Here is a 17,147-nt window from a genome sequence, read left to right as displayed (position 1 = left end):
ACAAACCTGCGTACTGTATGCTAGCTGATATCCTGGAACTACAGTCAACAAGTAGAATAAGATAGTTAATCATAGGTGGATCTGAGGATAAATCAGAGGAATTGAAAAAGACCTGTCTGAGAATGGGTTTTTTATATTTTGTAATGTATTCTACTTGGTTATACCACCTGCATTTCTTTTATTTTTCTTGTTTAAGCCCCACTGCAGAGATTTGAGCCCATAATCTAGGCTGACACTCCCAGTGCAGTACTGAGGGCGTGCCGCACTGTCGGAGGTGCCGTCTTTCGGATGAGGCGTTAAACCCAGGCCCCGTCTGCCTGCTCAGGCGGCTCCATAAGACCCCACGGCCACTATTTCGAAGAAGAGCAGGGGGGAGTTCTTCCTGGTACCTGTCAACATCTCACCGGAGCTGACCGAGGTGCAGAGGGGGAAATAGTTGTTAGTTAGACTAGCTGATATATTAAACATAAGTCACATAAACTTTAAAGTAGAGCAAACTACTAAACAATGGTAGCACAGTATTTATCCTTCAATGATCTGATCATTTACCTCATTGCTGTTTGTGGGAGCTTGCTGTGCGCAAATTGGCTGCTGCGTTTCCTACATCACAACAGTGACTGCACTTCAAAAAAGTACTTCATTGGCTGTAAAGCGCTTTGGGACGTCCTGGGGTCGTGAAAGGCGCGATATAAATGCAAGTCTTTCTTCCCGTATTAAGTAACGCTGATGGCGCCATGCGACAGATTCGGGAAATGCTTGTGGCGGGCGGGGTTAATCTCAAGACAACCCCTGCACCGTAAATGAATGAAATCTGTACTCGCTCTCGGGGGAAAAAGCTGCATTCCAAGGGATGATTGGGAGAACCACTGTCACAGCTCACCACAAGGCTCCGGCGGCAGAAGTACTGCAGATGTCCTGTCTTTCACTGTTGTAACTTGTAGGCCGGGGATCTGTAGATGTCGAGAAAAGCATTGTCTTCCAGGCTGGGTGGGAATGTAAGTTGTGAGGAGGATGCAAGGAGGCTTCAAGGGGAATATATAGACAGGCTCAGTGAGTGGGCAAAAACATGGCAAGTGGAATATAATGTGGAGAAATGGGAAGTTATTCCACTTTGGTAGGAAAAATAGAAAAGCAGAGTATTTTTTAAATGGTGCGAGATTAGGAAATGTTGGTGTTCAGAGGGACCTGGGTGTCCTTGTACACGAATCACTGAAAGTTAACATGCAGGTACAGCAAGCAATCAGGAAAGCAAATGGTATGTTGGCCTTTATTACAAGAGGATTTGAGTATGAGAGTAAAGGCGTCCTACTGCAATTATATAGCGCCCTGGTGAGACCACACCTGGAGTATTGTGTATGGTCTCCTTACCTAAGGAAGGATATACTTGCCATAGAGGGAGTGCAACGAAGGTTCACCAGACTGGTTCCTGGGATGGGGGGATTGTCCTATGAGGAGAGATTGAGTAGACTGGGCCTATATTCTCTAGAGTTTGGAAGAATGAGAGGTGATCTCATTGAAACATACAAAATTCTTACAGGGCTTGATAGGGTAGATGCAGGGAGGATGTTTCCCCTGGCTGGGGAGTCTAGAACCAGGGCTCACAGTCTCAAAATAAGGGGTCGGCCATTTAGGGCTGAGATGAGGAGAAATTTCTTCACTCAGAGGGTGGTGAATCTTTGGAATTCTCTACCCCAGAGGGCTGTGGAGGCTCAGCCGTTGAGTATATTCAAGACAGAGATTTTTGAATATTAAGGGATATGGGGATAGGGTGGGAAAGTGGAGATGAGGTCGAAGATCGGCCATGATCTTATTGAATGGCGGAGCAGGCTCGAGGGGCCAAACGGCCTATTCCTGCTCCTATTTCTTATGTTCTAAGGATGGAACAACTTGCTAACCAGCAGTGGAATAATCGCAATGAATACCCCTGTTGAATCTGACTGTGGGGATGGTGGGGAGTGGGAGGGAGGGGAGGGGAGGGAGACAAGATTTTATATGAACTTGATTGAATTTCTTCCAGCAGAAATGAAGCAATATCCGGATGACTGCGAACCAGCAACTGTATGCTACCATCAGTATCTCAGCACCTCTCAGGACAAGGAGCCCAGCCAGTGAGTATAGAACGTCCTTGTCTTGTGCTCTTTGTTTAGTGCGGGTCTCGGTAAATGCACTAGCTTGTGGTACGACGCCGCAAAGGCCGGGACGGTGCTGCATTGTGCTGACCTCTCCGGTGTCTTTACAGATAGCCCGAGTGATCTCCTGGACTGGGGGGAAAGTGTTTAGTCATGATGCTGCAGCTGTTGTGGAGCGGGGTGGGGGGGGCAGGCTCGTGGGACCACTTGGTCTTTTCCTGCCCGTCGTTTGTCAGCTGTAGAAATATTATGCGCAGCCTCGATGCCCCATGGGCTAGGGAAGGGTAACATAGAAAAATAGGAGCAGGAGTAGGTCAGTCAGCCCTTCGAGCCTGCTCCGCCATTCAATATGATCATGGCTGATCCTCTATCTCAATACCATATTCCCGCTCTCTCCCCATACCCCTTGATTCCTTTTGTGTCTAGAAATCTATCTGTCTCCTTCTTAAATATATTCAGTGACTTGGCCTCCACAGCCTTCTGTGGTAGAGAATTCCACAGGTTCACCACCCTCTGAGTGAAGAAATTTCTCCTCATCTCAGTCCTAAATGTCCTACCCCGTATCCTGAGACTGTGACCCCCCTCATTCTAAAGCCCCCAGCCAGGGGAAACATCCTCCCCCTGCATCCAGTCTGTCTAGCCCTGTCAGAATTTTATACGTTTCAGTGAGATCCCCTCTCATTCTTCTAAACGCTAGTGAATACAGGCCTAGTCGACCCAATCGCTCCTCGTATGACAGTCCTGCCATCCCAGGAATCAGTCTGGTGAACCTTCGCTGCACTCCCTCTATAGCAAGTATATCCTTTCTTGGGTAAGGAGACCTTGTAAGTAAAGTCAGCTTAGAGTTCCTGCTGCTGATCTCTTTACTGAGAGAGTGGGTGAGAATATGGAACTCGCTACCACAAAAAAGAGTAGTTGAGGCGAATAGCATTGATGCATTTAAGGGGAAGCTAGATAAGTACACGAGGGAGAATGGAATAGAAGGGTAGGCTGATAGGGTGAGATGAAGTAAGGTGGGATAAGGCTCAACACCAGCATAGACCAGTTGGGCCGAATGGTCTGTTTCTGTGCTGTAAAAAATTCTGTGTAATTCTATGGTTGGTATCCAGTGATACGTCCTCTCCCTCCCTCCCTCCCTCCCCTCCCCTGGGATCTCAAGCCCCTGCCCCAGCCTCGTGGCCCACTGGGACTGTTCTACATGACCGAGCAAAGATCTGAATTGACTGCCCAAGAGGATCCAGAAGGCCATTGTCAACAGGGGCTGACATTTGAACCCCTGGTCTCCCATCTGTGAAAAGTGTTGGCTAAGTGATCCTGTTCCTGATTGCAAGATTTAGGTGCCCTCGTACAGGAAACACAGAAAGTTAGCATGCAGGTGCAGCAAGCAATAGGAAGGCAAATGGCATGTTGGCCTTTATTGCTAGATGGTTGGGGTACAAGAGTAAGGAAGTCTTCCTACAATTGTACAGGGCTTTGGTGAGGCCACACCTGGAGTACTGTGCACAGTTTTGGTCTCCTTATCTTAAAAAGGACATACATGCCTTAGAGGCGGAGCAACGAAGGTTCACTGGATTGATCCCTGGGATGAGAGGGCTGTCCTATGATGAGAGATTGAGTAGTTTGGGCCTATACTGTCTGGAGTTTAGAAGAATGAGAGGTGATCTCATTGAAACATACAAGATTCTGAGGGGGATTGACAGGGTAGATGCTGAGAGGTTGTTTCCCCTGGCTGGAGAGTCTAGAATTAGGGGTCAGAGTCTAGAATTAGGGGTCATAGTCTCAGGATAATGGCTTGGCCATTTAAGACTACGATGAGGAGGAATTTCTTCATTTAGAGAGTGGTGAATCTTTGGAATTCTCTACCCCAGAGGGCTGTGGATGCTGAGTCGTTGAGTATATTCAAAGCTGAGACTTTTGGGCTCTCGAGAAATTAAGGGATATGGGGATCGGGCGGGAAGGTGGAGTTGAGGTCGATGATCAGCCATGATCTTATTGAACTGTGGAGCAGGCTCGAGGGGCCGTATGGCCGACTCGTGCTCCTAATTCTTATGTTCTCACAAGCATCAATAGGCAGTGCTTTCCAGTCATTGGTACCACTAATTATTGGTGTTGTTAAGGGAAATCATGAGGATGGCGAGCAGTGGGAGATGGAGTTATAATAACGTGCTCTTGCACGCGCCCTGTTGACTAAACACTTTTGTTGTTCTCAGTCGTAGATGAAAGTGCAGAGACAAGCAGCCAGGCCTCCTCATTGAGTATTCCTGCCCCAGTAGTGCAAATACACAGATCAACGGCCTGTACAAAAAACGTGCAAGAGAATGTGTGAACATTTCCGCGCCCCCCCCACCGACCAAGTCCTGAAGCCTGGTTTTTAGTCAACTGATCTCTTCATGTCACGTAACATATGAGGTTGATGGAGGAGGGGAATTTTCTTTTTAAATTCTGAGACTGGATTGTGCCGCACAATAGGTGGAATAGGGGTGGAGCCCTCTTTCACTGCAACAATGGTATCGCATGCTTGATGCTGTCGCTTGATATAAAGTAAGGGGTGGGGAGAAGGTCACAGTCATCAATCACCTTGATGAAAACACATGCACAAAATAAATGAGAGTTGCTGCTTCTCTTGATAATGCTGTCTCAATCTGTGTCTGCATGCAGGTCGGGGATGGATGAATGCTTCAGTAAGCAGCGCGATGGTGGCCGCGTTGAGCCGACCAATACCTCAGTGACCAATTACACTCTGAGCCTTTGTCAGGCTGCGCCGTGGGATTGTTCGACCGCAGCCGCCGCAGACTGTGTGGAAGAGCCTCCCCAGCCCACTGGAAAAGCCTCTGCAGACTGTGGGGTGGAATCTCCGCGGGCTACCTCGGCCGTTCAGCCAAGCGCACCTTCGTCGGCCCTGGATGGGAGCGGCGCCGCTGGTGTTCCGGCTGGGGGCAGCGAGGAGGGGCCCGGTCTAACCGGCCAGGTTGTCCAAGTTGCTGAAAGGGGGACCGAGGCGCTTCAGCCGGCAGCCCCTTTGTTCGATGCCACTGCACAATTGCCTGATGATAAAGAAGTATCTCAGGAAAGGCTTCCTAGTCAGAATGGGGGCGCCTTGAATGAGCCTGGGCTGGTCCAAACGGGGCCCAACGTTAGTCCGGCAGGAAAGGAGGAGGTCGGTGGCGGAGTTGCAATGTCTTCTTCAGCTGATGCCTCAAGCCTTATGTCACTGCAGCCTTCAACCTCAGGGGAACTCTCCATTCCAACCTCCACCTCAACCCCGATGGAAACCGTAAGTAGACCGACGGCAGACAACCTGAATGCAGCGGAAGAAGGAATGGGAACAAGCCCTGACCGTGACCCGGAAGGATCGCCCGAACAGCTCTGCCTACCCAAGAACGAGGAGAGGCCCGCCTCTGAAGAGAATCCGGAGTCGGGAGAATTCTCTGACCCAGCCTCCTCTACCAAACCGTCTGCTTCAGACCCGAGCGGAGAGCAAGAAAGAGATTTGGAACAGCCGGACGATTGTTCAGAAACGTCGAAAGCAGCCAGAGAAAGAAGGCGGTCGTGTTTGGAGCAGAGCAGGGAAAGCGAGGAGCGAGCAGCCGAAGGGGTGGAAGAGTCCGAGAGCCAAGAATTGCCAATAGAATGTAAAGCAATCTCCGGCGAGACGGCGACGCCTTCATCCGATGTTGCTAGGACGGAATCAGAAGAAGCCTCTGAGCCGAGAACCGACCTTTCAGACAAATGCGGCAAGGTCAGTAAATGCCAGAGTGACGATAAGGACTACCAAGTCGATTGCATCCAACCATTACTGACGCCTGCGCCAGGGACGGTGTTGCCCCGTGTGCGCGACGGGGAGAAAGACTCCCGTGTGGCACCTGCTGACGTGGCAACAAGGAATCCCGTGCCCTTGGGCGAACCATCTCTGTACACTTGCACCAAATGCAGTGTTTACTTCCAGGACCGGGAGTACCTGCGCCGACACATGCTCGACCACTTCGACGGGCAGGCCGAGGAAGGCGCGGCGGGAGGGCCGCGCCCGTTCGCCTGCCACGAGTGCGGCCACGCCTTCTGCGACCCGGCCTCCCTTCGGAAGCACATGAGCCTCCACCAGGCGCGCAGGGCCAGCTTCATGGAGGCCATCCAGGAGCTGAGCGACCCGCGGGCCGAGTGGCCCGCGGCCGGGTCCACGTTCAGGACCAACCCGGCGAAGCTGTTTGCGGAGCGCGCCAAGGGGCCCGTCGGCAAGGCACCTCACCCCTGCCAATTCTGCAAGTTCCTGGCGGCCACAGCCAAAGAACTTCAGGGGCACAAGTTGCGCTTTCACCCAGCCGCTGTGAAGAAGAGCAAGGCACCGGGCACGCCCAGTACCAGGATGCCACCTCAGGGCTCCAAAATGAGCCTGCACGCGAACAAGAAACGCCCATCCGCCAAGCAAGCCGAGAGTCTGTATAAAGACCGTATGAATTTCGGCCAGCAACACCTCCATCAGCAGAAACCAGGCTGCCTCCCGGAGAGGTCGGCGCGGCCTTCCGCCAGCCAAGGATCTGCCAATTCGCGAAGCCAGCCCGATAACTGCGAAAACTCCCAAAGGTTTCTGCCACCCAGTAGTTCGGATCGCAAGCCGGAGAGAGCGCCGCTGCCTCCGACCGCCGCGGGCCCCTGTCGCTATCAAGGTGACCACCCTCTGACGTTCCAAGGAGGCCTGAAGAACAAAATGGCACTCGAGGTCTCGGCGAGGAGGAACGCGGCGTTGAAAATGCACGCGCTGGCAGGCGCAGCGAAGCGGGGAGGGCCGCAGAACGCGCGGTACAAGCCCCCAGTGGGCTCGCCCGGGTACCCGGGCCTGCGAGAAGGTACAGGGGTGGGCCATTTTGCCTCGGCCAAAGAAAGCTGCAGTCCACAAAAAGCGGCAATCCATCCCACTGCCGGACAGCAAAAGAAGAAAATGGAGGTGGGCGGAGAAGGTGGCACCAATCAGGGCAATGCTTTAATTTACAGAAAAATTATAATTGACCACTTTGCATCCAGAATGAGCAACAGTGGACCTCCAGTCCACAAGACCATCGTGAGATTAAAGACCGATGAAGAGGGGGCTGCAGGGAACAAAACCCGCAATGTTTCGTTTGAAGGTCAACCAAGGAAACTCAAGCCGAACGCCTCAGGGCCCCGTATTCAGATCAGTGATTTAAGAAGTCTTCATGCCAAGAAAGGGAAGAGGTCCACAGAACCAACTGCTGCCTCTTGCAGGCCTAGAACAGTAAAGAAGCGCGCAAAGGAGATGCTGGAGACCATCAATATTCCCCAAGAACTTCCACTTGACCAACACCAACAGTTGATGAGGATGACTCCTCTAATATTAATTGAAAAAATGGAAAGCCAATCGGAATGTGAGTCCACCTCAGATGAAAAGGAGTTGGATTCTTCCACGGAACCCATGGAAAGCCAGTCGCAACCTGAACCCATGAACAGCCATTCACAACGTGAGCCCACGGAAACCCTTTCACAACGTGAAGCCATGGAAACCCTTTCACAACGTGAAGCCATGGAAACCCTTTCACAACACGAACCCATGGAAACCCATTCACAACGTGAACCCATGGAAACCCATTCACAACGTGAACCCACGGAAACCCTTTCACAACGTGAAGCCATGAACAGCCATTCACAGCGTAAACCCGCAGAAACCCTTTTGCAACGTGAAGCCACGGAAACCCTTTCGCAACGTGAAGCCACAGAAACCCATTCACAGCGTAAACCCACAGAAACCCATTCACAGCATGAAGCCATGAGCAGCCATTCACAACATAAACCCACGGAAACACATTCGCAACGTAAACTCACGGAAACACATTCGCAACGGAAACCCACGGAAACCCATTCGCAACGTGAACCCACGGGAAGCTATTCACAATGTGACCCCACCTCTGAAGAAAGGGAATTAGATTCTTCCGCGGAAGCACTGGGAGACAAAGGCCTCTTTTGGGAGGTGCCTAGTGAAGATCTGCCAATAGATCTGATGAAAAAGTCGAAAGACCTCTTGAGCAGGAATTTATTCCGCATGTTTCCACTGGAAGAGAGGGAATGTCCCTACTGTCCAGATAAATTCCACACCGGGATAGGCCTGGCCAATCATGTACGGGGGCACCTTAAACGAGTTGGCATCAGCTACAACACGCGCCATTTCATTAGCGCAGAGGAGGTCACGGCTATTGAAAAGGAGTTTTCCTTGCAGAAGCTGAAGAGGAAAGGTAAATCTCTTTGTCAAGTTGCTGCTTGTAGAGTGCATGGAGTAGATCGTAGTCTCCGACTTATTCATTTACAAGGTTTGACGTAAGCACTAATATAAAGGCTGCCCAGTTGGTAAATGCATGACATGGTCTGGTACTGAGCCCTTAGACCAAGAAGGTCCCAGGTTCACTGCCCAGCCTGGGCTTTAGCTCAGGGTAAGAATGGGGTTGCTCCAGTTGGCCTTGACATGCTTGGACTTGAAAAATGGTGGTGGGGGTGGGGAAAGGAAATCAGCCTGGGTCCCTGCTCCTGTTTGCTATCCAGCGATCCCGGCTGGAAAGTGCCCACGTTGGGATGTTTTGAGTAAGGCCTAGATTCCAACGTGGCCGCGATTATAGCAGTGAATCATTGCTCACGGTGAGTTAGGTTATGCTTAGGGACATAGGAACAGGAGGAGGCCATTCAGCCCCCCCCCCCCCTCAAGCCTGATCCGCCATTCACCGAGATCATGGCTGATCTGCGACCTAACTCCATAGACCCGCCATTGCCCCATATCCCTTAATACTTTTGCTTTCCTACCACCATACGAAAGAAGAAGACGAGATACCCTTGGTTAACAAAAAGCTATCAATCTCCAATTTAAAATTAGCAATTGGCCCAGCACCAATTGCCATTTGCGGAAAAGAGTTCCAAACTTCTACCACCCTTTGCGTGAGACGTGTTTCCTAACTTCACTCCTGAAAGGCCTGGCCCTAATTTTTATGGGCTATGTCCCCTATTCCTAGACTCCCCAACCTTAAATATCTTGAAAACTTCGATCAAATCACCCCTTAATCTTCGAAATTCCAGGGAATACAACCCTAGTTTGTGTAATCTCTCCTCGTAATTTAACCCTGAGAGTCATTCTGGTAAACTTACGCTGCACTCCCTCAAAGGCCAGTATATCCTTCCTAAGGTGTGGGGCCCAGAACTGCTCACAGTGCTCCAGGTGTGGTCTAACCAGGGCTTTGTGTAGCTGCAGCATAACTTCTACCCCCTTGTATTCTAGTCCTCTACATATAAAGGCCAGCATTCCATTAGCCTTTTTCATTATCTTTTCAAGAGGTGGTGGGGGGGGGGGTTAGTTACTGGGAACCTGAGAGTGGGGAAAGGGTGCACCTGGGATTGGGATAAGTTATTGAGATGGGTGCGGATGTAATGCAGAACTTTCTGCAAGTGTGATGTCCGGTGCAGGCAAGACTTTTAGACGTGTAGCCAAGTCACTGGGTATCTTGAGATGTGATTTGGGCAAGAACGCTTTATCATTACAAAATGTTACTCCCCTTGCGGGATTTTTTTTTTGCCGGTCTGTTTCCTCCCGCAGCCCTGAAGTTCCGCGGCGGCACCGTCGAAAAGTGCAACCTGTGCGGCGCCAGCTTCGACTCGCGCGCCGGCATGTCGAGCCACGCCCGCGCCCACCTGCGGGAGCTTGGCGTGATGACCTGGAGCGCCACCAGCTCCCCCATCGACCTGCTGAACGAGCTGCTTCAGGACCTGCTCCCGTCCGGCCTGACCGACGGCCAGCCCGCCCCGGAGGCCGCTCCCAAGGGACCCCGCGCCTACAGGCCAGGAGCGGCGGCGGCGGCTGCGGGCTCGGAGACGCCAAACCCCCGTCCGCTCGTGAAACCGCTTGCGTCCACAAACACTAATTCGCCGCCGCTGAGAAAGAAGGGTGAGTTGCACAGTGAGTACTGTATGTGGGCTTGTGAAATTGTATTGCTAACCCTGCTTACCTGTTGCCAAGAGTCCGCTGACATTCAGAGGTTCACCATTGGCTCTTCCAAGGGTGCATTTGCTCATTAAAGTGACCTGGTCTGGGCAGCTACAGAAAACAAGGGTCTTCATGCTGAGCTAATGTCTATATACCGTACAAAAAACGTCTGTCTTTCTTCCTCTCTTGCGCTCCATCTGACATCTGCCTTTCTGCTCCAAATGTATTGTCCTGTGTACCCTTCCTCCTCCCTTTGTCTTCACTGCGGTGGAATCAAGCCTCCTCTCACTACTGCCTATTCTAACTCATACTGCCTGTGGACCTCAAGACTGTGCAACTCCGTGCCATAAGAACATAAGAATTAGGAGCAGCAGTCGGCCATACGGCCCCTCGAGCCTGCTCCGCCATTCAACATGATCATGGCTGATCTTTGACCTCAACTCCACTTTCCCGCCCGATCCCCATATCCCTTGATTCCCCTAGAGTCCCATAATCTATCGATCTCAGCCTTGAATAGACTCAAAGACTCAGCATCCACAGCCCTCTGGGGCAGAGAATTCCAAAGATTCACAACCTTCTGAGTGAAGAAATTCCTCCTCATCTCAGTCTTAAATGGCCGACCCCTTATCCCGAGACTGTGACCCCATGTTCTAGGCACTCCAGCCAGGGGAAACAACCTCTCAGCATCTACCCTGTCAATCCCCCTCAGAATCTTATGTTTCAGTGAGATCACCTCTCATTCTTCTAAACTCCAGAGAGTATCGGCCCAGTCTACACAATCTCTCCTCATAGGACAGCCCTCTCGTCCCAGGAATCAATTTAGTGAACCTTCGTTGCACCCCCTCTTAGATAAGGAGGCCAAAACTGTGCACAGTACTCCAGGTGAGGTCTCACCAAGGCCCTGTACAATTGTAGTAAGACTTCCTTACTCTTATACTCCAACCCCCTTGCAATAAAGGCCAACATGCTCTTTTGCCTTCCTTATTGTTTGCTGTACCTGCATGCTAACTCTGTGTGTTTCCTGTACGAGTGCCTCCCTCGGGCTTCCCTTCCTCCTCAATCCACAGGCATTTAAACCCCAAGCTACCATCAGGCTGCTCGCTTTCTCTCGTCTTCAGCAGCCTTCCCTTTCCCACCTTGATGCTTGGCGCTTTACTTGGGTTTTTCCAGTTGAAGTAAACCTCTCGGGTGGACGTAGAAGATCCCACGGCCACTATGTCGAAGAAGAGCAGGGGGAGTTCGTCCCGGCCAATATTTACCCCTCAACTAACATCACTAAAAAACAAATTATCTGGTCATTATCACATTGCTGTTTGTGGGAGCTTGCTGTGCGCAAATTGGCTGCCGCGTTTCCTACATTACAACAGTGACTGCACTTCAAAAGTACTTAATTGGCTGTAAAGCGATTCGAAACATAGAAACATAGAAGATAGGAGCAGGAGTAGGCCATTCGGCCCTTCGAGCCTGCTCCGCCATTCAATGAGATCATGGCTGATCATCCAAATTCAGTACCCTGTCCCTGCCTTCTCCCCATATCCCTTGATCCCTTTAGCCTTAAGAAATATATCCAACTCTTTCTTGAATATATTTAATGAACTGGCCTCCACCGCCCTCTGTGGCAGAGAATTCCACTCTCTGGGTGAAGAAATTCCTCCTCATTTCAGTCCTAAATGGCTTACCCCTTATCCTTAGACTATGACCCCTGTTTCTGGACTCCCCGGCCATCAGAAACATCCTTCCTGCATCTAGTCTGTCCAGGCCTGACAGAATTTTATAGGTTTTGGGACGTCTGGAGGTCGTGAAAGGCGCTATATAAATGCAAGCCTTTTTTCTAACTACAACCAGTAGATTTACAGTAATTACAGACTTGCCTCATCTCCTTAGAATATTGAAAACAACCAAGGCACTCCTTATGTGCCAACACTCAACACTAACTGGGGGTACAGGTACACAAATCACTAAAAGTAGCAACGCAGGTTAATAAGGCCATTAAAAAAGCAAACAAAGCACTGGGGTTAATTTCTAGAGAGATAGAATTGAAAAGCAGAGTAGTTATGTTAAATTTGTATCGAACCTTGGTTATACCACACTTGGAGTATTGTGAACAGTTCTGGTCTCCATATTATAAAAAGGATATAGAGGCACTGGAGAAGGTGCAAAAAAAGATTTACAAGGATGATTAAAGGTTATACCTAACAGGAAAGCTTGAACAGGCTGGGGCTCTTTTCTCTAGAACAGGGAATACTGAGGGGTGATCTGATGGAGGTCTTCAAGATTAAGAAAGGATTTGATAGGGTAGACGTAGAGAAGATGTTTCCACTTGCGAGGGAAGACCAGAACTAGGGGTCATAAATATAAGATAGTCACTAATAAGGAATTCAGGAGAAACTTCTTTACCCAGAGAGTGGTTAGAATGTGGAACTTGCTACCACAGGGAGTGGTTGAGGCGAATAGCAGAGATACATTTAAGGGAGGCTAGATAAATACATGAGGGAGAAAGGAATAGAAGGGTATGTTGATGGGGTTAGATGAAGAAGTGTGGGAGGAGGCTCGTGTGGACCAGAAACACCGGCATGGAACAGTTGGGCTGAATGGCCTGTTTCTGTGTTGTAAATACAATATAATTCTATATATAAATAATTCTATACTGAGGGGGATTGACAGGGTAGATGCTGAGAGGTTGTTTCTCCTGGCTGGAGAGTCTAGGACTAAAGGGTCACAATCTCAGGATAAGGGGCTGGCCATTTAAGACTGAGATGAGGAATTTCTTCACTCAGAAGGTTGTGAATCTTTGGAATTCTCTGCCCCAGAGGGCTGTGGATGCTGAATCGTTGAGTATATTCAAGGCTGAGATTGATAGATCTTTGGACTCTAGGGGAATCAAGGGATATGGAGATCGGGCGGGAAAGTGGAGTTGAGGTCGAAGATCAGCCATGATCTTATTGAATGGCGGAGCAGGCTCGAGGGGCCGTATGGCCAACTCCTGCTTCTAATTTTTATGTTCTTATGGCATGGAGTTGCACAGTCTTGAGGTCCACAGACAGTATGAGTTAGAATAGGCAGTGGTGGGTTGATTGGGCTTGTACTCGCTGGAGTTTAGAAGAATGAGAGGGGATCTTATTGAAACTTATAAAATTCTAACAGGACTGGACAGACTAGATGCAGGAAGGATGTTCCCGATGGCGGGGGAGTCCAGAACCAGGGGTCACAGTCTAAGGATAAGGGGTAAGCCATTTAGGACAGAGATGAGGAGGAATTTCTTCACCCAGAGTGGTGAACTGTGGAATTCTCTACCACAGAAGGCAGTAGAGGCCAATTCATTAAATATATTCAAGAAGGAGTTAGATATATTTCACAGAATCACAGAAATCACAGAAACCCCACAGTGCAGATAGAGGCCATTTCGGCCCATCGAGCCTGCACCGACACATATCCCACCCGATCCCCGTAACCCCTACACCAACACATATCCCACCCTATTCCCGTAACCCCACATATTTAATCCCCCTAACACTAAGGGTCAATTTATCATAGCCAATCATCCTAACCCGCACATCTTTGGACTGTGGGAGGAAATCGGAGCACCCGGAGGAAACCCACGCAAACACGGGGAGAATGTGCAAACTCCACACAGACAGTCACCCGAGGCCGAATTCGAACCCGGGTCCCTGGCGCTGTGCGGCAACAGTGCTAACCACTATGCCACCGTGCTAAAGGGATCAAGGGATATGGGGAGAAGGCAGGAACAAGGTACTGAATTTGGATGATCAGCCATGATCTTATTGAATGGCGGAGCAGGCTCGAGGGGCTGAATGGCCTACTCCTGCTCCTATGTTTCTATGGCGAGAGGAGGCTTGATTCCACCACAGTGAAGACAGAGGGAGGAGGAAGAGTACATAGGACAATATATTTGGAGCTTAAAGGCGGAGCAGGCTCGAGGGGCCCTATGGCCTACTCCTGCTCCTAATTCTTATGTTCTTATAAGGTCGGAATGTAGAAAGGGTGCAGAGGAGGTTTACCAGGATGATACCAGGGATGAGGGACTTCACTTATGTGGGGAGACTAGAGAAGCTGAGATTGTTCTCCTTGGAGCAGAGAAGGTTAAGGGGAGACCAAATAGAGTTATTCAAAATGATGAGGAATTTTGTTAGAGCAAGTAGGGAGAAACTATTCCCTCTGGCAAGTGGGTCGGGTCACCAGAGGTCATAGATTTAAAATAATCGGTAAAACAAGTGGAGGGAAAATTAGGAGAAATTTCTTCTCACACAGGGTTGTTGAGATCAGGAACGCACTACCTGAAAGGGTGGTGGAATCAGATTCCACAGGAACTTTCAGCGGGCAGCTGGACGTGTGCTTGAAGAGGACTAATTTGCAGGGCTATGGGGAAAGAGCAGGGGGGAGTGGGACTAATTGGAGAGCTCGTTCAAAGGGTCGTCACTGGCACGACGGGCCGAATGGCCTCCTTCTGTGCTGTAGGAGTCTCTAATGTCTGTGGCTCCAAAATGGGGACTGAATTGTGTCTGCGTGACCTGGCCACCCTCCAACCCCCACTTCCCCTGAAGACTACACTTCCACACCCCATGTGCAACACCAGGGGAGATCAGTTAATGTGACGTAAGAAAACTACTAGGCACTTGGTCAGAGGATTAAACAAGGCTTTAATCGACTGTTTCACAACATGGAAGTCTAGTTATCCTTCACTAGTTCCTGTTTACAAAATGTCCCTGAGCAAGCTGGGCCCACGCCCAAGTATTTAGACTCTCCCTGGACAGCGCCACCAGTAGGCCGCCCAGTATATTTCATAAGTCCTTTCTACATGAATGGCACGATTTATGTCAATGCGTATTAATCATACGCAAGCACAGGTAAGGAGATTCTGTCAGTAGTGTTGCCGACGTTGAGGTAGTCTCTTTGGCCTTCTCTCCTGCCACCTCTCTCCTGTTCCACAGGCGTTGGTGAACATTTGGCCATGGATTTGTTTGGTCCTTGGGTGACGTGCTGCCATCTGCGAGGTGGCTCTGCTGAGAATATCCAGCTGCTGGAGTTTAAAGAGGAGTGAAGGTGTGGGGCAGCGGTTGTTTGCTCTGGATGTACGTCGGGGAGCAGTCAAGCTGCCATGATTTATAATGGGAATTTATAATGGGTAACAAAGAAATGGCAGACAAATTATTTAAATACATATTTTGGTTCTGTCTTCACAAACGAGGGCACAAATAACCTCCCAGAGATGTCGGGGAACATAGGGTCTGATGAAAGGGAGGAACTGAAAAAAATCTGTATTTGTAAGGAAATGGTGTTAAGGAAATTGATGGGACTGAAGGCCGATAAATCCCCAGGGCCTGATAATCTACATCCTAGGGTACTTAAGGAAGTGGCCCTAAAAATAGTAGATGCATTGCTGATCATCTTCCAACATTCGATGGAATCTGGAGCAGTACCCATGGATTGGCGGGTAGCTAATGTTACCCCACTATTCAAAAAAGGTGGTAGAGAGAAAACGGGGAATTACAGACCGGTAAGCCTGACATCGGTAGTGGGGAAAATGCTAGAGTCCATTATAAAGGATGTAATAGCTGAGCACTTGGAAAACAGTGACAGGATCGGACAAAGTCAACATGGATTTACAAAAGGTAAATCGTGCTTGACTAATCTACTGGAATTTTTTGAGGATTAACTGGTAAAATAGATAAGGGAGAACCAGTGGATGTGGTATATTTGGACTTTCAGAAGGCTTTCGATAAGGTCCCGCATAAGAGGTTAGCGTGTAAAGTTAAGGCACATGGGATTGGGGGCAAGGTATTGACTTGGATAGAAAACTGGTTGGCAGACAGAAAGCAAAGAGTTGGAATAAACGGGTCTTTTTCCAAGTGGCAGGCAGTGACTAGCGGGGTACCGCAGGGATCGGTCCTTGGACACCAGCTATTCACAATATATATTAATGATCTAGACAAGGGAACTAGATGTAATATCTCCAAATTTGCAGACGACACAAAGCTTGGGTGGGCGTGTGTGCTGTGAGGAGGATGCCGAGAAACTCCAGGATGATTTGGACAGGTTGGGTGATTGGGCAGAAGCATGGCAGATGCAATATAATGTGAGGTTATCCACTTTGGTGGCAAAAGCAGGAAGGCAGATTATTATCTGAATGGCAATAGATTGGGAGAAGGGGAAGTGCAACGAGACCTGGGTGTCCTTGTGCACCAGTCGCTGAAGGTAAGTATGCAGGTGCAGCAGGCGGTTAAGAAGGCAAATGGTATGTTGGCCTTCGTAGCGAGAGGCTTTGAGTACAGGAACAAGGATGTCTTGCTGCAGTTGTACAGGGCCTTGGTGAGACCACATCTTGAGTACTGTGTGCAGTTTTGGTCGCCTTATCTGAGGAAGGATGTTCTTGCCATGGAAGGAGTTCAGCGAAGATTCACCAGGCTGATACCTGGGATGGCAGGAATGACGTAGGAGGAGAGATTGGGTCGATTGGGCTTGTACTCGCTGGAGTTTAGAAGAATGAGAGGGGATCTCATTGAAACTTATAAAATTCTGACAAGACTGGACAGACTAGATGCAGGAAGGATGTTCCCGATGGTCGGGGAGTCCAGAACCACGGGTCACAGTCTAAGGATAAAGGGTATGCCATTTAGGACAGAAATGAGGAGGAATTTCTTCACCCAGAGAGTGGTGAACCTGTGGAATTCTCTACCACAGAAGGCAGTAGAGGCCAATTCATTAAATATATTCAAGAAGGAGTTGGATATATTTCTTAAGGCTAAAGGGATCAAGGGATATGGGGAGAAAGCAGGGACCGGGTACTGAATTTGGATGATCAGCCATGATCACATTGAATGGCGGAGCAGGCTCGAGGGGCCGAATGGCCTACTCCTGCTCCTATCTTCTATGTTTCTATGATAAAACGTTGCTGGAGGCCAACAAAAAAAAAAGGCCATGAATATAAAACAGTCACTGATGAGTTCAGTGAGGAATTCAGGAGAAACTCCTGTACCCGGAGAGTGGTGAGAATGTGTAACTCGCTACCACAAGGGAGTGGGTGAGGTCAATAG

At 49.5% G+C, this 17,147-nt stretch overlaps 1 protein-coding gene across 7 annotated transcripts in view; it reads left to right on the top strand.

The window, feature by feature from the left end:
- LOC147097633 (uncharacterized) overlaps positions 1–17,147 on the top strand; it is a 165,801-nt gene that overhangs the window by 36,183 nt on the left and 112,471 nt on the right. For all 7 annotated transcript variants that reach the window (XM_085971620.1, XM_085971616.1, XM_085971619.1 and 4 more), the window contains exons 5-7: positions 2,021–2,108; positions 4,788–8,365; positions 9,709–10,056. In XM_085971620.1, the coding sequence (XP_085827746.1) occupies positions 2,021–2,108; positions 4,788–8,365; positions 9,709–10,056 (4,014 nt within the window). The remainder of the gene's footprint in view (positions 1–2,020; positions 2,109–4,787; positions 8,366–9,708; positions 10,057–17,147) is intronic.

The sequence above is a fragment of the Somniosus microcephalus genome, chromosome 31, assembly GCF_052327205.1.
Source record: "Somniosus microcephalus isolate GS21.2 chromosome 31, FLI_Smic_1.0, whole genome shotgun sequence".
Classification (NCBI taxonomy): Eukaryota; Metazoa; Chordata; class Chondrichthyes; order Squaliformes; family Somniosidae; genus Somniosus; species Somniosus microcephalus.
This window is presented reverse-complemented; position numbering and strand designations above follow the sequence as displayed.